Here is a 21,925-nt window from a genome sequence, read left to right as displayed (position 1 = left end):
GGGTTTTTTATTTGTATTTATGCTTGAACAGAATTGTGAGCAGCTATTTTTTGTCCTATATAAGGTCTTAAAAAGAACCCTGAAACCTTCAGTTAGACATCACAGTATGTTTGGAAAGTATATGGATATACTGAGTACATTGCAGGGAAAAATCTGCATTGACAATACTTTTACACCATTGCATTTTTTTCAGCAGACATAAGATACAATATAAGTATCTGCGTTGTTAACTGGCAGATTCAACACATAAGTTAAAACAGTCTAATTTTATCTTTGATTTTTAATATTACCATTTCCAAAAGTATTCTTTTAAACATGATTTTCTTTAAAAGCTTTTTGAACCTAGAGAATTCCTTTTCCTACATAAAACTTCATCTAGCTCATTTATTTTTGTCCTAGGAAATATGTTTTTTCCTGATGTCTTAATTTAGTCTTTTGTGTTTATTTTTCTTGTCACTTGATTAGTGTATTTCAGTGTGTTATTTACCTCAGTCTGCAGTTTTGGAAGCTTTTCGTGGATTATATCTCTCCTCCTCCTCTCTTTCCCTTTTCTGTGAAAGAGGAAAACAAATCACTTTTTTTTTTCCATCCATTTTTTTTTAATTTCAGATGCTAGTACTTGAGTGTGAGCATGTAGGGGATTATGAAGTATAAGTTATTAATTACACCACTGTGATTGTCTTCAAAGACTGCTTCTGAAGTATTTGAGAATCCATCAGAATAGCTTATCAAGAACCTTTATATGCCTTTGACCCTAAATTGAGTGCTTTTAAAGATTAGTGGCCACTTCTGTCGTCCTTGATTTTGTTGGGTTGAGAGGCCTACAAAGAATTATTTGAATGACTGCAGTTTTGCTGGTTTACACAAATCACTGAGAGATCACAGCTGAATCATTTTATGTGAGGCATAAACAAAATTTAGAACCATGTTATATATAAACCAGGGAGTATATTGTTTGTCTTTGTTCTTTTTGTCCTGTATTTTGTTATGGTAAGAGGAAGAACAGATTTTAAGAATTCTTGGATATTTGCAAAGCATCTTTTTTTTCCCATAACTTCAATACTTCAAGAATTTTTGGGGAAAAGCTTTAATTCTTTGGTTTATTGCAGTAACAACAGGCATGGTGAACTTTACTTGTCTTCCTAGCACTTCCTTAAAGTGATTGTAGGCATAAATTCTTCTTTTATGACTCTTTTTGTAATAGACCTACCAGGTTAAGGAAGTTTTCCAAACTGTATAGGAAATAAAATACTCCCATGATACAAACATAACTTGAAAATTCTCTTCCACTGTGTTTGACAAACATCACTGTTTTCGCCCTTAGTAACCCTTGAACTTGACTTAAATATTGTCTCATATGTTACGCAAGATTAGTCTGGATAAGTACAAGTGAAAATAATTTTGAGTGTAAGTCAGCATGTGTTTAAGTGGACACTGGAAGGAGACAGTGTGGTTAAGAAGGTGAAAAGAGAATAACTAGTCTCCTGTCCTGACTCCTCAGAGTAGTAGCCAACCCATCCTTACCATTTCAGACTATAGTCACCTGTGTACAGCGATTTAGTTGCCTTCCTCATTGCCAGGGAGTATGCTACAGCATGCAATGATTATGTAAGACAACAGAAGGAAGTGGACACAGGCACTAAGCTCCATATCCTCTGTGCAGCCCAAGTCTGTGTGGGCCCCTTTACCACTGTCTTGTCGTTTTATTTGAAAAAAAAACAGGTGAATTAAGCTTCTGGAATATTTGACAAACAGTATTGCAGACACATATGGAGTACAGGAACCTGTGTTGGTGGACCTGAATAACTAGGTGAAATAGAAATGGACCCTGAGGACTTTGGCTCATCAGTGAGTTTTTGATACTTTTAACTGAAATAAGAATGTAAATGGTAACCTCTTAGTCACAGGACATATCCTCATCTGTAGTCACAAGTCAGTTGTGAAAATTCAGATTATGTGATAGTGTAGGGTCATACTGATTTCTGGGATTAAAATAGTTCTAACTGCTCTTGGTTTTAAATTTGTGCTGCGACCCAGCCAATAGATATGTAAAGCCATTTGACAGATCTTTTTAGAGGAGAAAGGTGCTAAGTAAGCAGATAGTACTATTGTTAGTAAGTATGTGGAAGATGGTATGTGTCCAGGCATCCTGAAATCCCAGTGCGGCAGCTCATAGTCTTATTTTTGAAGTAAGGAGCCCAGAGGGTGGCAGTGAAGGCAAAGTTATCCAGTTTTGTCCAATCATTCCTTACAAAGATAAGCCACGCTGAAAAGTAGAGACATTTTAGAAATCACCAGGTTACCACTGGTAAAAAGAAACTGGCTAAGGGAAAAAGGGAAATTTCTTTCTGTCTCCATCTGCCTATGAGAGAGACAAGCAAGAAACCAAGGTCTGAGATTACTGTAATCACTGTACTATTTTGTTCAGGGACAGACCATTGGTTTCATAATGTCTCATACTGCAGGAAAGTGAAAATGGTTCAGAATAATGTATCAGGAGTTGATGGTAGTTATGATAGTTGATGCCAGCTGATGGGCAAGAATTGTGGCTGTTTCTTTATTTCTACATTAACAAAGTTATTAGAGGACAAAAAAGTCTTCCAATTGGATTCAGTTGAAGAGGTACCTGGATTTCAGTTAGATATCTCTCTCACTTCCTATGCTTAGCACGATTTCCGTTTCTTACATCATGATGCTAAAGATTGTGGGTTATTATTCTAACCGCATATTACATTAATAAAGGCTTATGGATTACTTTAAGATGTCTTTGATGTTGCATCCATTTCACTGAAACACAGTTCTAAATTATTAATTACTGTTGTTTATATCCAAAATAAGATTAATCAAAATTAATTTTAAAGAGAGGCTACCTTTTTTAAACACTGATTGTTGACTAATTGATACGAGCTATTTATTTGGATTTGAAATCAAGGAAATCTGTGTAAAGAAGATTCACACTGTCTCCTACAATTATAAAATCCTATAGAGTGTCTGAGTCAGAGTGACTGAAAGGCATACAGTTTTGAAATTAATTACTTCTGGTAGATGCTAAGAGAAGTGTTCTAAAAAGCATTTATTGACAACTTGTATATTAGTTGCATCTCTTTGTGCTGTACTCGGAGTGTGACTGCGACTATATCCATCCCTGACATGGAAAAGTTTGTATTCACACTTTTGGTGTTTCTTCTTAGGAGAAAACTAGCATAGTTTTGTGGACTGGATTATATTCACATTCCATATGTCTAATTTACATACAGAAGATGGCAGTGCTTTGTTTGGGGGTGATAGTAAGGGGTAGAATTAGATCCTGTAACACCTCTTCTTCTCTCCAGTATATCTCCACACAATATGCTATGTAATACCATTAGCATTGCTTTCCTATTCTTACAAAACAAAATTGGAAAATCCTACATTAACAGAAGTGTAGAAAACTATATAGATAATCTGGTATGTTTTCATCCATGTTATTAATTAGAAATATTAGTGCATTAAAATATTCTAAATACATATTTGAAGGCCTGACATTTTAACCTTGAAATATTTGCAGTACAGACAAAAATCTTTATCTGAAAAACTCAGCATTAAAGAATGTCACAAAGACAACAAACTATGTGATAATCCTTATAATTTCTATCTAAACTGATGCCTCCTTATTGTTTACTTACTTAAATGTGTAGTACTCTTTAAACATACAATTCAGAGGTCTTGATGCTGCAATGATAGCAGCTGACTCTTTAGTGTAATCAGAATTATCTAAACCTTTAGCAAAACAAGTTAACCCTCATCTGGAGGTCATTCAAGTGAAATATAAATACCTGATTCAAAAACCTCTCCTTCTTGTACCTTGCTTAGGCAGTGTTCTTAACGTGAGCACGTCCCTCTGCTTGTAACTGTATCATACAAAGGAGGCAATCTTCATCAGCCAAGATTCATCTATTGTAAATTTTTAAGTGAAAACACAAACTGTAACCAGGAATCAAGAAAAGTCTATTAGGAAAATTCCATTAGGAAACGGTCAGTCACATTCTGCACTATTTGCAGTTTTGAAAGGTTCAGAAAATCTTTGTAGGATTCAAATATAAAAGCAACATATTTCTAAGAAACAAATATTTCAAAAACTTCTTTACAAAGTGCAGGTATAAAATAAATTTAGTGGTGACTGAATTACAAATTAAAGGTATGGATACGAATGCTTGATCTGGTTTTGTACCTATGATGGTCACTGTGTTGTTTGACCACATATTAGATTTGAAACCTGCTGAACTGAAAAGCATGACTGGTGACAGCCAGAATTGTAGATTCTGTTTGTCTGTTTGGGTCCATAATAGATTGATGTAATCTCAGGAAAGGTTATGATGTTGGTTTTCCTGTGACATGTAACCTGTGCTCTTCATGATCTGCTACTTCAGCTGGTTGCTCCACCTAGCAGAGAAACATTATTTAACACTGGTCTAGGTTATGGCTCATTGCTGTCCCAAACCCCATCACAGAGTAGGTAAATTTTATTCAGTAGATTAAAGGGGATGGAGTTAGCTTGAAGATGATCAGACCTTATTTCATCACAATGATGAACAAAATAATATCTTGAGGTGCCTAGGGTACAGTGATTAATTCTGCCAGAGCCACACAAACAAGTCAAACTGGTGAGGGTGATCACATTAAAAACAGTGGAGGAGAAAGGTCTCAAGGCATATGAGTTCTGCTTATTGGTCTCCTCTTGGTTTTACAACAAGAGAAATAAGCCAAGCTACTGTCATCATTTTCTCAACAAAACCAGTAGAGTTACTGAACAGAAGTTCAGCCACATGTGTGAAGAATTCATCCTGATGCCAGAAGGAAATAATAAGTGAACTCTTTTCTAAATCTAGGATTAAACCCAAAGTTGCTGAAATCAAAAAAGGCATTAGGATTCCACTTAATAATGGAGTTGCCTTACTGAAAACTTCATAAATGCAACTGTAACAACTGCTTAGAATGTGAATATGAAGTCTGGCTCTGCTTTTTTGTGGCACAGTTTGGTCATTGTTTATTTGTTTTAGAAGAAACTGGTATCTTATCTTTGAGTGGTTAAATAAAGCTAATTCATTCTGTTCATGGCCCCAAGCAACAGATTTCGCCTGCCATATTACTACCTATATGTTTCCTAGTATGTCCAAGAGCAACATTAACTCACACGTCTCCATAAGCACATATGATGCTAATTAGTAAAGGAAATATTTGAGGATCTTGTCAACACTTTGAAATAACCAGTAGTGGAGATAATTAAACCTGTCATCAAGCCAGTTTGAAGGCCTAGTACTGTTTCTGGCCACATCACAGAGAATCTGTACCGGGAGTTACAGATTCAAAACTACTTGCCATGGCATTTATGATTTATGGAGAAATGTGATTTTTTTTTCTTCCAAAGGGAGGATCATTCTCTCTAAACCAGACTTGCCCTATGTACTTGCTGCTGCAAATAAGAAGTACCAGACAAAAAATTAAATTGGAGCAACAGGTAGAAGCTCATCTTTCAATACAATGTGAACACATTACGTGTGCTTTGTGAATTGCCTGGGCTGCCCATTCACCTCCTAACGGAATTCCAATCCTGCACTTAGAAAACATCTTTTCAGGCCTCCTGTAACAAATAGAAATTCCAATTTACCTGTGTCTATCTTAGGTACAGGCAGATTAGTAAGAATATAGAGAAGGCTTTTATCCAGATGACAATTTGTACTTGTAATATATTACTAGACTATGTCTAGCAATGAGTAACAAACTCCTTTATGTTATGTGTTCTGCCAATAATCCTGCAATTACTTGAGGCTTCCATGTGAACCTTGAAAATGAGTCATTTAATCAGAACTAAGAGAGTTAGAGCATAATCTTTTCCAATTATCTTTGTCAGTATAACCTGTGAATATCTTAGTACACAGTGAATGCTACTTAAAACAAGGTGTCCTCTGACACAGTATTTATTCTTGAAGTACAGAATGTGCTTACGTTATTTTAGAGATTTCTTCTTACAGCTTTTCTGATGAAGTACAGCAAATGGGGTGGCAGCCACAGAAATTGTGAACACAATGGATGTCAGAACAACTTTGGCAAACAGTACCTGCTTTGAATTAATTTCATAATAACCTGAAACATTGTGTTGAATGGTGGACGTGTTTGCTCCAGCTGACCATCAGCATGCTTCTGCTGTCTGGGTTGCTTAGCTGCCTGGAAATAGAAGTGCCAAGTGAGTTTATGTCTTCCTAGTACTATTCCTTCTGTGATTTCTCGAAGTTGCACATATGGAAAATATGTAACATTTTCCTGCCCCCCACTGTTTCTATCAAGCCCACATACTAGTTACTTTGCTTTTCCCCCATCTTCCCTGGTGAGTGAAGAAATGTGCCTGTGTTACTTTTATACAGAAATTACTTCTTACACAGAGAGACTGGCAATTCTAACTCTGTTTGACCTGGTTTAAGTGACTGCCAAGTTCTAGAGCTAAGACTAATGTGGTAACAGTGTCCTTTCCTTGGAAAGCTTCAACCATCAGCAACTTCTATTACTTTAATGCGATATATTTAGAATGAAAAGGTACCTCTTTAAAGTTGTGAATTAAATAAATGCAGCTTGCTCAAACTCTAATTTAAATATATTACTACAGGAAGGTAGGGAAAGGCAGATCTGCAGTTCAGTGATTTCATAGATTTTTTTATATTTTATTAATAATGGTTTATTAAAAATTCTATGGAATTATAGTTATGTGTAATAATTTATGAATAAATCACAGAATTCATGCCTGAGTTCTCCAGAGAGGCAAAAATACAACCCACTGAAACTTCCTTGGCTTTTTGAATATATAGATTTTAATTGGCTACATAATTTCTAATGGTTTAGACAGTTGCACCCTTGTGGGTCCAGTTGGATCAATTTAAGAAATCATTTGAAGCTGTTTCTGATTGTCTTGCAGCAGAACATAATAATCACTGTCATAGCTGAGATGCCATTAAGGAATTAGATTACTATTTCTGTTCTCTTCAGTGCAAAGTTAGCTGAGGCTTGCCGGAAAGACATCTAAACTTAGACTGTCAAGATTTAGGATATTTACATCAACGAACAGAGAGGCTCAGCCAGAAGAGGATATGAATTGTTGGGTGTGATGGTTTGTTAAATGCTTCTGATAGATTAGAAAGAAAAAATTATCCAACTCATAAAATTTCAGTCAAAATCTTTCTACTTGTTCTTGAGCTTTTTCCTTTCGTGTTGGGTGGCAATTCATTACCTTTTAGTAGCTAGGTAACTTTGGGGTAGCCAATGAGACAGCACTGTCTGCAGATGCAAGTGCAGGCGGATATCAATAAGTCATGTTTGTTTTACAAAAATATAAACAATATTATGATACACCAAATATAAATAATTACCAGCATGCTGAATGCCCTAACAAAATCAGAATGATCTCAAGAAGACTCAGGGGACTCTAACACAGGAGGGACTCAAAAAAGTTTCTTCACTTATATCTTACCATGTAAAGCATCTGACATCACATTATATACTGCTAATGTATAATCCTCTTGTGCTTTTGGACTTTTGAATTCTGGAAAATTCAAGGTGCCAAAAATTGCTTCTGTTGCTGCATAACTGTCTGGGAAACTGCATTTTCTGTAATGTTCAAAGTGGTCACAGGGATCAGCCTTCAGGCTCAGTTAATAAAGCTAATTTTTACAAATTACATACATGCCATGTAAAAATGCAAGACCTTGATTTAGGTGTAATATCTCTTAAGGTTTAGTTTTATTTTACAGATTTTAACCATGCATTAACCTACCCTTTCGATCCTTTTCTATTTTTACCTACAACAGCAATTTAGACTAATTTTTGGATTGGTATTTTTGGTGACACTCTAAATCAGGAACACAAAATAATGTCTCCTTCATTTCATTGTATTTTCAGTTGTTCCGATACGAATTCTGCACCTACTGAAAACTGCCGTGTTTTCTCACTACAGTTTAAAAGGGCACAGTATATCCTAGTATTCTGTCTAGCCAGATTATTTTCCAGTAAGATTACATGAAAAGTTATTCTGTTAAGTACTTTGAAGAATTGAATAATATTAGATGAAGTTCATACATTATTAGGTAGTATTAAAATCTGTATTTACAGAATATAATTGGCAATCTACTAATATTATGATGCATAGAAAGAAATACTGCTCTTTCAGTTTCTAATTTTTGCTAGTATCTTGTCTGAGTTAAAAGGAGGTAATTTTACTTCATATGAAGCACAGACAGTACCATCAAGCTTTTTATTGTTGCTTTCTTAAAGCCGTGTACCAGTCATAGAAATGCTAGCCAGACAGCCATACAGAAAGGAATTCATAATAATTTCATGAAGAGGTTCTGAAATTTGCCTGTAAGCATTTTTTTTTTTTAAAAGTCATTGCTATCTCAGTGCATTCTCTCTAGGTTAAAGTGTGGTTTCTGAGAACCTTGGCATTCTGATCAAGATTTGTATAGTACTTCATGGCAAATCAAGACACTTAAATTTTAGTAGGCAAGGACGTTTTTTCTCAGCTAAAAGTTGTATGCTAAAAGATTTCTGGTAACGTATGATGTATGAAATCCACTAAATTTTACATACAAAATTTGCTGTGATGCTACCCTTTGGGTGAGACCTTAGCATACTAGCCTTGCCTGAGAACTGTAGAATTCAGTTATTGTTCATGTTCTTTAATCTCTCTTCTTTATCGCATTTTTCCAAAAAAATGCATTGAGCTTGATCTTTTCTTTCATGAGTTTTACTAACATCAGCAGCATTAAATTAATGTAACATATCTACCAACTTACTCTAATTCTTGAAATATAAAGAGAATTGGATCCCAAATCAATTCCAAAGATATATGAATTATGATGAGTACTGGATTTTTTTTTCTCTTTGATTATCTTCGTTCTTCTTCTGCTCTATCATCATATTATATAAGCAGAAATTCTGTACAAACTTGAATGTCCTTCAGCAGTAGAGGAGAAGGATCAGATCTGATGATAGGATGGTTTTGCAGAAAGCTTCCTTATGTCCTGTAAAAAAAGACTACTTTTTTACTGTCTAACTAAAGAGATCACCTCTCCCTGTAAACCTTGTTCCTTTTGTATAAATTTAGATAATGATAATTCTTAGCAATACTACTGCTCCCAAGAATAGGATTAGGAATATTTATCAAACCTTTACAGGGATTTTATGTTTTCACAGAAACAAGCCTTTACCAATATTTAACCACCTCTGTTTATAACACAATAAAAAAAATAGATTTATAGAATCTGCTTCCATTTGGGACAGGAGAAAAGGAGGCAGAGGTTTTGCTGTTTGCTTAAAGTTAGCAGGAGAGGCCCTTGATGAAGTCCGTTCTCAGTCCACATCACCATTGACCGTGATCTGCACTGTCATCTCAAGAAAGGATAGTCTTTAAAGGTATACATAAAGGAATAGCTGGTAGCGGTTAGGCATTTATCTGGATTAGAAAAAATTAAGTTATGCAAAGAGGATTGAATGTGTGAATCTGAATAGTTTAGCTGCCTATGTGCAAAGCTCTGCGAAGCGTATGTCAGCCTCTGTGGTACGAAAATCAAGCAGTGCATATGGTGAAATCTTTCATATGTGTGCAGTCCTTGTTGAGATCAAGAAGTACAAAACTATAAAAACACTCAAAATTTTATTTTCAAAATATCAGGTGATGTTTCTTCATTTTTATAGAAGTATTTTAAAGTCTTTCCAAGCATTCTAAAAGGACTGTCTAAAGAACATTTTTGAGAAATTAGAGCACAGCAGTCAGTATAGTTCCCATTTCTTATTTTTACTATTAAACTTGGGTGTTTTTTTTGAGGAAAGAAGGCTATTTTGCATACAATAAAAACAAATGGATTATGAATACTCCATGTACTATACCCTACTGCGATGGCACAAGACTACATTAAAAAAAATCCACCAAAACTGAGGCCACTGTAACTCCAGGAAAAATCTTGAGGCCTGAAGCATGTGAATATAATCTCTAAAAGGCCAGAAAAAAAAATAAAGCTATCCATGCTCAATACCCACTCTTTCCATGCAAGAAATGGTGCAACTCTGCCATTGTATGCCCTTGTGTGATCTGTACCCAGGAGACAGAGTTATAGCAGTATTTCAGGCTTTCCTTCCCGAGTGTCTCCTTTCCTTGGCACTCTCCTCTGGAATTGCAGCATGTGTGGTGGTCTGCCTCTGAACTTCTTTCTACGTGCAGCATCAGTTACTAATCATTTCAACTAAAGATTCAATCAGAACACACATTCAGCATTAGAATGTGACCACACCCTCTCTGTACACTGCAGTGCACTTCATGTAAATTAAAATGAGGCAGTGGGACATCAAGTATCTTTTTTGAATTCACAAGGATTTGCTTATGTGAGTAGAAATAAAATCTACAGTTTGCCAGCCCCTGATCCTGTCTATAGCTACACTGCAGTCATTGTTTTCTAAATCTGTATATTTTTGCATTTGTAAGTAGGTAACACCATGATAGTTACCTTTACGCTTGCTTAGGAGAAGCCATCATGACATTAGCTGTGTGAAGAAGCAACATGTAGTAAGCAATTCCTTTTCTACACCAGCACCCTAATATAACAGAGTAATCCAGCTATATCATACCTGTAAGGCAAGTACTTTACCAGTGTTCCAGTGCAAAAGTATAACTGAAACAGTTCAGGAAGGAAGCCATTGTTTCTATAATGTTGAATGTTTGTATAATACAAAACATAATGCTTGCTAAGAAATGTGTATTGGCTTGCTGGTAGTTAACAGTTCTTGGATTTTGCTTACGACAGCAGGCAAGTTGCCACAGTGGATTTAAGAAACTGTATTTGAAGTGCTGTATCTAATGGGATTTTTCATCTTGAATCTGAATTCCACAATATTTCAATATTTCAAAGTTCTTAAAAAATAAAATATACCACTTAATTGTCTTCCATACTGTAGAATGATTAGCTGTGGAAGATCAGATCCACAAGGGTTTCAGATTAAAACTATTTTTTATAGTTGTTTATTTCTGTTACATCCATTATAGTAGCCAGTTTCTCCAAGTCAGAAAGGAACCAAAGGCCACCTGGAATGCTACTATATGTAAATATCAGAGAGTGGAATTAAACAATTTGCAAAATCTCTCCTTTCTTGGCTTAATTGCTTGCTGGATTTATATGCAGTGAGGGTAACAGGAATTATAAAGGCATTACATTTTAGATAAGACTAATAAATATTTGAAAATAGATATTTATCGCTGAAAGACAGGGCATAATAGCTTAGGCTCAGTCCTGATTAATTTATCTGTGTAGCTTTCTGATTGGAGCTTGGTTGCATCTGACTAGCTCAGAGCACAAGCAGACACTTGGGAACTTGTCTGCCTTTACCTCTGTAGTTGGTGAGTTCCATTGGGGAAAAAAGCTTATCTATTTTCTGGTACTCTAAGTCACAAAACTGTTTGGTAAACCTAATTTTAAATTACATTGATTTTCTAAAGAATATCTCCTTGCTAATCAGAACTCAATGAGTGCCCTAAGATAATTGCTGTTAACTTCTGTAACTAGTGGCACTTTGCATATTGGCTCCAGACAAAAAGTGCTTTTCAAATTCAGTTTGTGTATTTGATTTAAAGTCTTACCCTGTTTTGCTGGCTCTGTGATTAATATTGTTTCTTATAGTTGTAGTTCTTGGTGTTCAAATAAAACAACTTTAAAATATATATTTTGAATGTGACCAGCATGTTAAAATGGCAGTAAAAACTGCGTACCAGGATAACTGAAAGACAAGTGAAAATCATACCTCTTATTAGTATAAAGTATTAGAAAACAAATATAATGAAAGAGATATGTTGGACAGAATTAAAATAAAATTATTAATAAAAGAGAATCCTGAACCAAGAATATGTATCTATCAGTGCATGAATCTCGTTGTTTATCATTATGAGGTTTTACAAGGGTTTATAGATCTCTCAGTAAAATGTTAGTCCTTTCACTGTTTTAGTCTGAATGCAGAAGGCCTGAGATTACATCAGTTTCTTAAGACTCTGCGTGTGATTCTGTGGTAAGAGGAATTGTTTTGTTATATTGCATTATTGCCTTCCATAGGAATGTTTAAGTCATCAGAACCAATGACACTATTATTTTATATGCAGCTACTATTTTCTGCCGGAATTTAACCTTCAAAACCCTAATTTTTGAGGACCTCCATATATTTCTTTGTGAACTATTTCTGGTTGTTGACTGTATATTTTAGTGTTCTTGTTCTTTCCCAGCTCTCTTTTGGTTCCCAGTAGTGGTCTTGGTTATGTTTTGAAGGATAGTACGGTGTTCACTTTACTGCTTAGAGACAAATATATGCCAGTAAAATGCGAAGAAGCCGTGTAAACAGTCTGATCTTCATTGTGAAACTTACCAAGGGAGTGTATTAATGTTTTGGGTTTTTTACACCTCTACAGTGAGTGAAACTCACTCTGTCAAATTGTGATCTCTTAACCAGAATATGGCAACTCCAATTAGTTGACTTGGGGCTGAATAGCATCTCAGACTGTAACAAGGTCTCCCAGGACCACTTATAGCACAAATACTGTAGTCATATTTTCTCATTAGTTCCTTTCAGTTGTCACAAATACGATTTTCCAAGGTTTTTAGAATTAGACCAAAAACATAAAAGCAGTGAATGTATATAGAAAAACCAATCATTTTCCATAACTCAATGATCTTTTTTATCTTTTCTTCCAGGTAGAAGCTTGCACAGTTTAATTCATTAATCTTAAGCTTTCTTTTAAGTCAAAGAACATAGGGGTCAGTTGGCTAAGAGAATAGAATTACAGGGTTTTGAATGACTTATTTTCTGATTTGTCTTTTTTATTATTATTTTTAAGCTTGCACGTTTTGTATCACATCATGGAAAGTAAGAAACCTTGGCTTTGTGAATTCATTGTACAGATTTATATCTGGGAGCCGTCAAGGTGATGGGCCTAAATTTGAAGTCATCAGTACACATATCTATGTCTCAGTCATGCAGTTTTGTTACTTTTGAAGAGTCTTGTTTGCAGAGAAGCTTTATACCAGTAAATCTTTGTACGCTTAACTAATTTTTCTGCTCTTATATACAGACAAGGTGGGAAGAGCAGTACAAAAGTACATGTTCATAGACACATTTCCACAGTTTCTGTAACCAAGATTGAGAGTTTTTTCCTGATATTAATTGCTGGAATTTTAACAACATTCTAGTTCTATCCTTTTCTTCTTGAGATTTCTTTAGCTTTTCAAGTAGGAAGACATTTTTAGAAATTATAACAGTAAGAGGCAATCTTCGGTTTGTTAGTCTCTGAACGTAATGAACTTTGGGATGTAGTGCTGATGTGTTTAACATCACAGTGCTGAGCGAGCTCTAATTGTCTTACAAACATCTGTGGTCTTGTAACTATTTTGTATTAACAGTAGGTAGGTATGTTTTTAGTTATATTCTTGGTTTCTGAAATACTGTTTGACTTGTTTATGTGAAATCAATTTCTGCTCTTCGCCTTTTTCTTGCTCCTGATTGCACTGTAAATTTCATAGTGTGTGATATTCATTTCTTACTTCTAGAATCAAATGCAATAAAACTGAAATGCATATCAGTCTGTCAGAGAACAGCATTCATAAAATATTGGGTAGATCTAGGGAAAGCTTGGCATATGAATTTGTTAGATAATATTTTCATATTAATGAATAAGCAATTTCTTCCTGAAATAAGTACTTCATGTTCTCCGTTTTGACGTTTTCATGTGTTACATGGTTCTAGATAATACTTATTTACAATGTAACAAGTGAAGAGATTCTAGCTTTGGCCAGCTCTGATCCAGACTTACATTATCAAAGCTCTAATTATAGTCTTATTTCTTTATTCCTTGGCTAATGAAACTTCCCTCATGTTTGCTCATCAGTTATTCTGAGTGTGAAAATTAATTTTCTTCCTCAAGTATGTTTATATTTTAATACATATGGAAGAAAAATATGCAGGTAATACAAATTTGACCCTGATTGATCGAAAATTCATGTAACTGATGTTTTAGGGAAAATTACAAGTCTTTGTTGTCATCTTGACATACGTTGTGGGGTGGTGATGTTAGACAATGGTTGCTATATTACATTTTTGATCAACTCTCAGTAATTAAAAATGATCAGAAGTAATTTTTAAAATTGTAGTCATTAGATAAAATTTTAAAAATATTTTTCTATGTTCAGAATTTTTATCCAACGTAAGAAGTGTTTTGTAATCTCAGTACTCTGCTAAATTATATATGCGAAAAGCATTAACAAAAACTTTCAGCTGCAATGTCCATTCACCTCTCCATTACATCTTATTTGCTGAAATGTCTAATGAACATACTGTCTAATAAAATACAGGATAATGATTTTCTGTTAATTCATATTACTAATATTAGCAAAAAAATGTCATTATTAGAAAGTATTTTTCTTGAATAAATAATGGCCCATTTGATCTTGATAAGCCAGTTAACAAGGATGAGTATCTTCTTCCAAATCATGTCTTAAAGAACAGAAGACATTTCTCATGTACATAGAACGTGTTTAATGCTCTAAATCTTACCTGGTTTTTAGGAAGTAACCTGATGAAAATGTATAATTCTGAGGCTAGTTTATACTAAAAAGCATAGTGCTGGTGTAACTTCTAAGGAATAACAACGGTCATGCTTGCTAATTTTCTTAGCAGAGAAGTTGTGGGTTTAAACAAGTACAAAATCTAGAGGTCCACCCTGTTTTTCTTCAGTGTCAGGGGTTACCACTTCAAATATTTCTCTCCTTTCTTTGTGTATTCATAAAGTAAGGCAACCTTTTTCCAATGACAAGCATTGCAAAAATTTTCTAAATATTAGGCCCTCACAGTTTTCAAGTGTTGAGTATTTGTAATAGTGGTAAAGGAACTATGATTGTGGTATTCCGTCAGAGGCATGCTCTTTTATTAGTAGTAGTGAATTTTAGAAGGAAGCAGAGAGGGAACAAATAGATATGAAGGGCTATCATTCACTTATTGTGTTATTGTAAGTTATAAGAATTAAGTTGTTGGTATTAAAATGTAAAATTGGCAGCATGAACAGTTAAATCAGATTGGGAGATAATCTGTTGGTGGTGGTAACTGGAGGAAAAATGTCCCTGAGGAGTAAATTTATTTTCCAAAAGTTATGCCAAATTCAGCATATCTTTTTTTTTTCTTTTTTAAATTAGCAAGTGATTTAATTTTGTGTACTGTGGGAGGGTTGCTTTAAGAGGCAGAGTAGATGATAGGGTAATTGATCTGAAAATTACAGAGGAATGTAGTGGATCAGAAGAAAGTCTTGCAATTTATTCTATAAAATACACTTTTTAAAATATGTCTCTGTAGAGAATAGCACAATAGTCATGTTAGCTGATCTAATGAACAGTGGTGCATTTTATATTAATGGGACTGGAATTATATTTTATGAACTATATTTTTGCGTGATACACTATAAACAATGCAGTTGTAAACATAGCATTAATATAGACTTGGTTTCAAATGTATAATAAGCTCCTTTTTATAAGACAATTTTACTTTTCATATTTTCTTGCTTACAAGAAATCAAACAAGGTGATTAACAGAAAAAAATCTTATGTGTCTCATTGCAAATTGATTATAGTTGTGACAAGACAAACAAATGAGCTGTCTTCTCATCTATCCAAGGTTCTCTAGCAACATATTGGAACACCAGTGGCATCTATTGTTTCATGGACTGATGAATGCTGACTCCTGGAATAATCACTAAAGAAACACAAACATGATTTTAGAATTATATTTTCTTAACTTTTGTCCTCATTACAGTTCATTTTATAGTTCTTCCCTAGAAGAAAACTCTCAAAGCTTAAATCTTGCAATAGAAACTTTCCAAAGTTACAGAGTAATAAAGAAATGGAAATTCACATTTGTATTATTTTCCAAAGGACTTGTCTGTATATATTTCAAACTACTCACTTATTGAAAGACTTACGGGAATATTGACATAAAAGCATTCAATGTAAAATAATATTTTTCTCCAGTGTATACTTGTAGCCATATGCATTTTCAGTGAATTGTATGGAACAATTCACAAAATTAAGAAATTGAGATACAGTACATTACACTTGTGGATTATGCTCTTGCTATTTAAAAATGATCTGTTGTCTTTTAACTGTGATTTTACTGTATGTGTCTTCCAGATGCGTGGAGGTGATTGCCAAAGAAGGCCAGAACCTGAAGGAGCTATATTTAGTATCCTGTAAGATCACCGACTATGGTATGTAATATACCTATGTCTTTGTTTTTATGAAGACTGAGCTCTACTAGCTTTGCACAGGGACTCTTATAAAAGTATTAGAAATGTTATAGATAAAAATTTTGAAAACCTTTATCCAGAAGAATATGAAATGTACAAAAAGTGTTTGGCATGCTTAAAAATAGCTGTGGTTAGAAGATGAAAGTCAGTGTTATTTAGGTGCTGCAAAGTGTTCTATAAGGATTATAGAACTGACAATTACTGGGCAGACTGGGTAGAGTGCCCTTTGAATTGTCCTGAAGAGTAGGATAGCATTTGAGAGAAAATCCAACAATACATGTGCATTTCTAGATGCTGTAAAAGGATAACTAATCAACTATGAGTGTGGATTGATTGCCTATTGTAGGCCATAAAATTTGAATGAACTTGTTAATCCCTCAAAAATGCCATACTGATAAAATAGAAAGGAGCACCTTAGGAATTAGGCTTTCTGTCTGCCACACAGAGAGACAGAATTTTCATTTGGAATAGGAAAGCTTAACACCTGAGTGTGTTTGCAGAGGCTGCTTAGTTTTATCTAGTTTTGTTATTTTCAAATAAGATACTGACCTCAAATTCGTATTATTTTGTTTCTCATTCACTCTTTTTTATTTTAAATGTTTACTCCGTAGCTTTTATAAAGAATTATGTGTCAAAGTGATAAATTACCTTTCTAGTGGGCACAAACTCATTCTTTTATTTTCCCCTTCAGATTTTGCACTTCATTGTGGTTTGCATGGGTACATTCAAGGGTATGTTGATCTGCAGAGTTCAGCTTGCCTCATGTCCACATTATTTGAACATGAGCTCACACAACAGCTGTAGCACTTGTGGGAGCTTTGGGACATGGCAGAGGAGAGGGAGCATGGGTCTATACCACAGTTTTCTCTGGTTTGCAGTTGTTTGTACTTCCATGTGCAGAACAGATCTTGCCAGAGTTAAAAACATAGATTTTCATGGCTTGATACCACTTGGACAAGATGAATTAATGAATGTGTGAAATGGGAACGGTATGCTGGAGATTCAGGGAGGGGAATTGTCTGTAGAACACGAAGCAACAGTGCAGGTGCTTCTTGTCACTGTTACAGGGTCAGAGGTGCAGGACCTCAGTTGGAAGCGAGACTGTCCATTTGTGTATTATAGATCTACTAGCTGTACTTCTGTCCTTTCTCACTTTGACAACCCATGTAGGAAGAATTATCATGGGACTAATGGAATCCACATCTTGAGGATCAATAATTTCTCAAACTGATTTCACCCTTCATTGGCTGCAGTTACTGAGAGGAAAACAGGATTTCTCCCAAAAGTAGGGAAACACACACTGAGAAACCAAAGCAAAGGAACTGGGGATAGGCAAGTCTTGCTTATTAAAGAGTGGGGAAACGGGAAAGGAGGTGTCCGTGGCTAGAGGAAAAGTGAGCAGTGTGTTTCACAGAATGAGTGGGTATATAATGTATGTAGTTTGGTTGATTAGCTTGGCAACCATAGTCATCCAACCTGAGCTTCTGTTGACTTCTGTGGACTAAGGCTCACCTGTCACTAATGTGTTGGATTCTGGAGTCATTCAACATTATTGCAGTCAGTTACTGGGACTTTGAGAACATTTTTAGTTGATAGTGTTGATACTAAGTTTTACTATTCACTTAAAATTTTGACTATTTATGCTTATAAGGATCAGTAAGACATCCAGCAAAGCAGCTCTGATACTGACCTATTTTTGATATATTATTAAGACTAATTGATTATCATTATAATCTTCAGCATATCTCAGCATGCCAGCTTGACATGCTGAAAAAGCAAAACCAACTGCAGCGAAGTAGAATTTATAAGCATAAATTATGCTTCATAAGGAAGTCAAGACTTTGCCTTAGATTAAAAATGTGATAGCAAGTGAATATTAATTAGGTTAAAAACAGTGTTGCAGGGTGGAGCCAGGCTTTACCCTTTTCCATTCTTCCTTTTTAATTTATTTCCTGGTACTTCAGTGGAAGACTTCCCACATTTGTTTGTGGTGCTGTTAAGTTAAATAAGTGAGCAACTTACAATGCTGCAAGCTCAGTTAGTTGTTGAACTTCCTTTATCAAAGAAGCTGCCTCTCTTCTACAAAGGGAAGAGAGCAACCATTCTCTTCCTCAGACGCTTTTCAAGCCCTCCTATCCTCTGCATCTTTGTATTTGTGGCAAGTAGGAGAAATCAGCTGAGAAGCATGTGCCTGACTTCTTGTGGGATCGTTCAGGTGGCCTCCCATGGTCTTACAAAGACTTACAACAGACTTACAACTTCACATGCATAGTTGTTCAGGTTCCCCCAAGAAGTAAGTAGCGTCTGTAGCTCTGTGAGGCCATGACTGGGTGGGAGCATACAGCAGTTGTGCTTTTTTTTTTTGTTAATCCTGAGAGTGAAACACATAATTTTCTTTGCTTTGGAAATTAAAATCTTGACACCAGCTTTAAATTAAAACTGTACCTATTTTCACTGGGTTTTTAAAACATACCTAGAGCTGGTAACCAGATTTCTTGCAGCTTGGTGGAGTACAGATGCAGGCATGGAGTACAGATGCAGGATTTTTGAAACTGTTCAACACCAATTTTGATGATATGGCAGTTAGAGGAGTTTCAGCTTCTGGGACAAGGTCATAATTGCTTAGCAATTCAACTGGAAAAAAATAAGTAATATTGCTAATTTCCAACAAAATTTGTAATCATTTGTGACATTAATTAAGCAATAATAATAAAAATAACAACAGTAAATAGAGAAAATAATTACAGCAAAAACTGTTACTGTTACCCTCAATTAATGCTATAGGTATGTATGGGTGAGGTAATTTCAGGTACTCTAGTGAAGACTATGAAGTGTGAACTTCATAATTTTATTAATTTAATTCTTTTGTTTGTATGCCAAACTACAACACAGACATGAGTATATGCAATTAGTATTTTAAAACACTCAATACTAGATTTTCTTTTGAAGTTTCAGACTTCATTAATTGGTTGAAAACTGTTACATCCTGAAAACTTAGCTATAGGCAGCATTACTTTCTCTGACATTTTGCTGCCCAGAAAAATGTTTTGTTATATTATACAAAAGGAGAGACAGAAGAGGATTCAGAGAGGAATTTAAGTATGCGTACATACTAAGAGTTGTTAACATGAGAAAAAAATATTACTCTATTTTATGTTACATTACAAAATGGTTAATTTTGGGTTTTTTGTATACAAAAAGTATATTTTGTTTACCTCAAAAAATTATAGAATGATATCTTTATGTTTGTCTAGTATAATTTTCTAAAAATCCATTTTTAATTAATGATATTTGTTATTTAGTTACAGTGTAACATGCTACAATGCTGAAAATTAGTTTAAAAGTTTCTTTATATCCAGCACATTGTTATATGCTAAATATTCACTAGAATTTACCTAGACTGACAGGAGAGACTGAATTAGTATAATCTTTGAGATAAACACCTGTTTGCCCAAGAACACAGACAGAGTGGAGTTAAAGCTGACATTAGTTCCTCATATCATTTTGCCCTTTTGTTAAACAATCATGAATTAAGCATGGATTGTCAGTGTTATCTTTGAATTTCCTGCCTTTTGTTGATTTCTGTCACAACTTCAACTTTACTTAAACATGAGGGGTTTTCTATTTAAGCTTTTGCTAAGAACTAGTAAGAAAGCTAGGCTTTCTCAGCTGTGGGAAGACTGTGTGTCAAATGAATTAGGTTGATGTGAAGATGTATAGCTTTGACCTAGGGCAGCAAGCACACACAGAATTGTGTAACTGTCTTTTCAATTTTATGCTCTAGTTCTGGGTTTTATTGATATCCTTAGTTCTGGGAATTTGTTTTAAGTAAATTATTACTTATAAAGTGTGTAATGGTGCAGAGTACTGTGCACTCTGAAACACAAAAGTGAGATTTGGTGTTCAAAGATTAAAAGATTTTATGAAACTAGCCTGTGAAACAGGACTGGATGTTTTAAGGGTCTGATCTTGCAGTAATGTTAAGTGTAAATGTACTAAGAATTACTTAAAAACTGGATTCTTACTGGTAGTTAAAAACAAAAGTCTCTAATCCTTTACTTCCACTTCAGAAAAGTAGTCATACCAGTGGGTTTTGTCTGTATGTGCAGAAAGTCATTTCAAGTCATTCTTTAAATTGTAGGCTTCCACTAAGAGAAAAGGGAAAAAGAAAACACAATAAACCCAAACTAAACCAAACACCACCCCAAAAAAGAACCCAAAAAAACCCCAACCCACAACTTCTGGAAAAAGTGTGGAAGGAAGCGTTCAAAACCAGCACTTCGTACAGCTGCGCCATGAGAAATTACTTAAGAAATTTCTGAAAAACCAAAGTATACAAACTGTCATTAACAGAGGTGCAGTTAGCACAGTTCGGGGAATATGTTTATCTCATAACGAGTCCTGTCAAGTAACCTGGAGAAAATGACACTTGTCTTGATAGTTGTCTTCTAGACTTTCCATTACCTAGTAGCTCTGGATTTTGCCTAACTTAAAAAGTCCTATTTCTAGCTGTAAAGTAATTGTACAAAGCTTTTCAGATTAAATTGTTGGCACAAGGACCTGAGATGTACTGTGGTATTCTGCTGATACGTGTAAGATTCCGAATGTTGAAAAAGAGCTTTCCAGATATGTAGCCTTTTTGTTTTCTAAAATTGTGAGTATTCCTTTTTCGTGTTGCCTCTTTTCATCATTTACTGATATATTTAATGTCTCTGAGGACACATTATTTTTTTTAAAGGTTTTTCTTTTATGAGGATGTTTGCTGAAGCAAAAAACGAGTTTCAGCAAATTATAATTTAATGATATACTTTTTATTTTTAAATGTTATAGATTGGGCATAGCTGTTATAAGTAGATGTCTGGAGGAATTAGTGTTTATACTGAGTCAAGTCCATCTGTCACAAGACAAAACATAGCTGTAAATTGCATTTTTTTCTTCATAACGAGGTTATGGGGGTTTTTCTGAGAAGTAAGATACAGCTAACAATGTTAAAATAGTTTTCCAAGGTGCTGTTAAATTCTAATGTTTAGATATTTAGGCTATGTATACTTTCTCTTTTAAAACAGAATATTTTAATTATCAAGGGATCAGGTCTTCCTATGGAATAATACAGATAATTCCCATGAGAGTCGCTTGGGTTTTCTCTCTAATATATAGCATTTGTCATGTAAATCATAAAGGATAAGCATACTGTGGGTATTTCCTCACAAGAGAATATTTCATTTCTGCTTCTCACTTGGATTAGCAAATCTCTGTAATGCTTGATATCACTAAAACTATTTCTTTCCTAATTCTAGCCTTTTAAAATCTATTTTTGAAACACTGTGTCTTTTGTACAGTATTACTCAGAAGGGAAATACATTTTTTTGTAGGATAAATGCAGCACTTACGGATAGACAGAATGGAACAGGTAGTAAATCCATTTTTGAGTTAAAAATTTCATCCTCACGCATTACTGGTTTGCAATCTCTTCCTTAATTGATATCATTTAAATAAATATAGCATTCATTTTCTCTTTCAAAATAATTGTGAATTGCTGCTAGTTCGAGTTCCAAGTTTCCCTTCTTCTCAGAATCAATC

At 34.6% G+C, this 21,925-nt stretch overlaps 1 protein-coding gene across 1 annotated transcript in view; it reads left to right on the top strand.

The window, feature by feature from the left end:
* Positions 1 to 21,925, top strand: part of FBXL17 (F-box and leucine rich repeat protein 17) — a 293,287-nt gene that overhangs the window by 179,181 nt on the left and 92,181 nt on the right. The window contains exon 7 of the mRNA XM_064437981.1: positions 16,230 to 16,306. Within this exon, the coding sequence (XP_064294051.1) occupies positions 16,230 to 16,306 (77 nt within the window). The remainder of the gene's footprint in view (positions 1 to 16,229; positions 16,307 to 21,925) is intronic.

This window comes from Phalacrocorax carbo, chromosome Z (assembly GCF_963921805.1).
Source record: "Phalacrocorax carbo chromosome Z, bPhaCar2.1, whole genome shotgun sequence".
NCBI classification, from domain to species: Eukaryota; Metazoa; Chordata; class Aves; order Suliformes; family Phalacrocoracidae; genus Phalacrocorax; species Phalacrocorax carbo.
The sequence above is the reverse complement of the archived record's forward strand: the minus strand, read 5'-3'. Positions and strand labels throughout refer to the sequence as shown.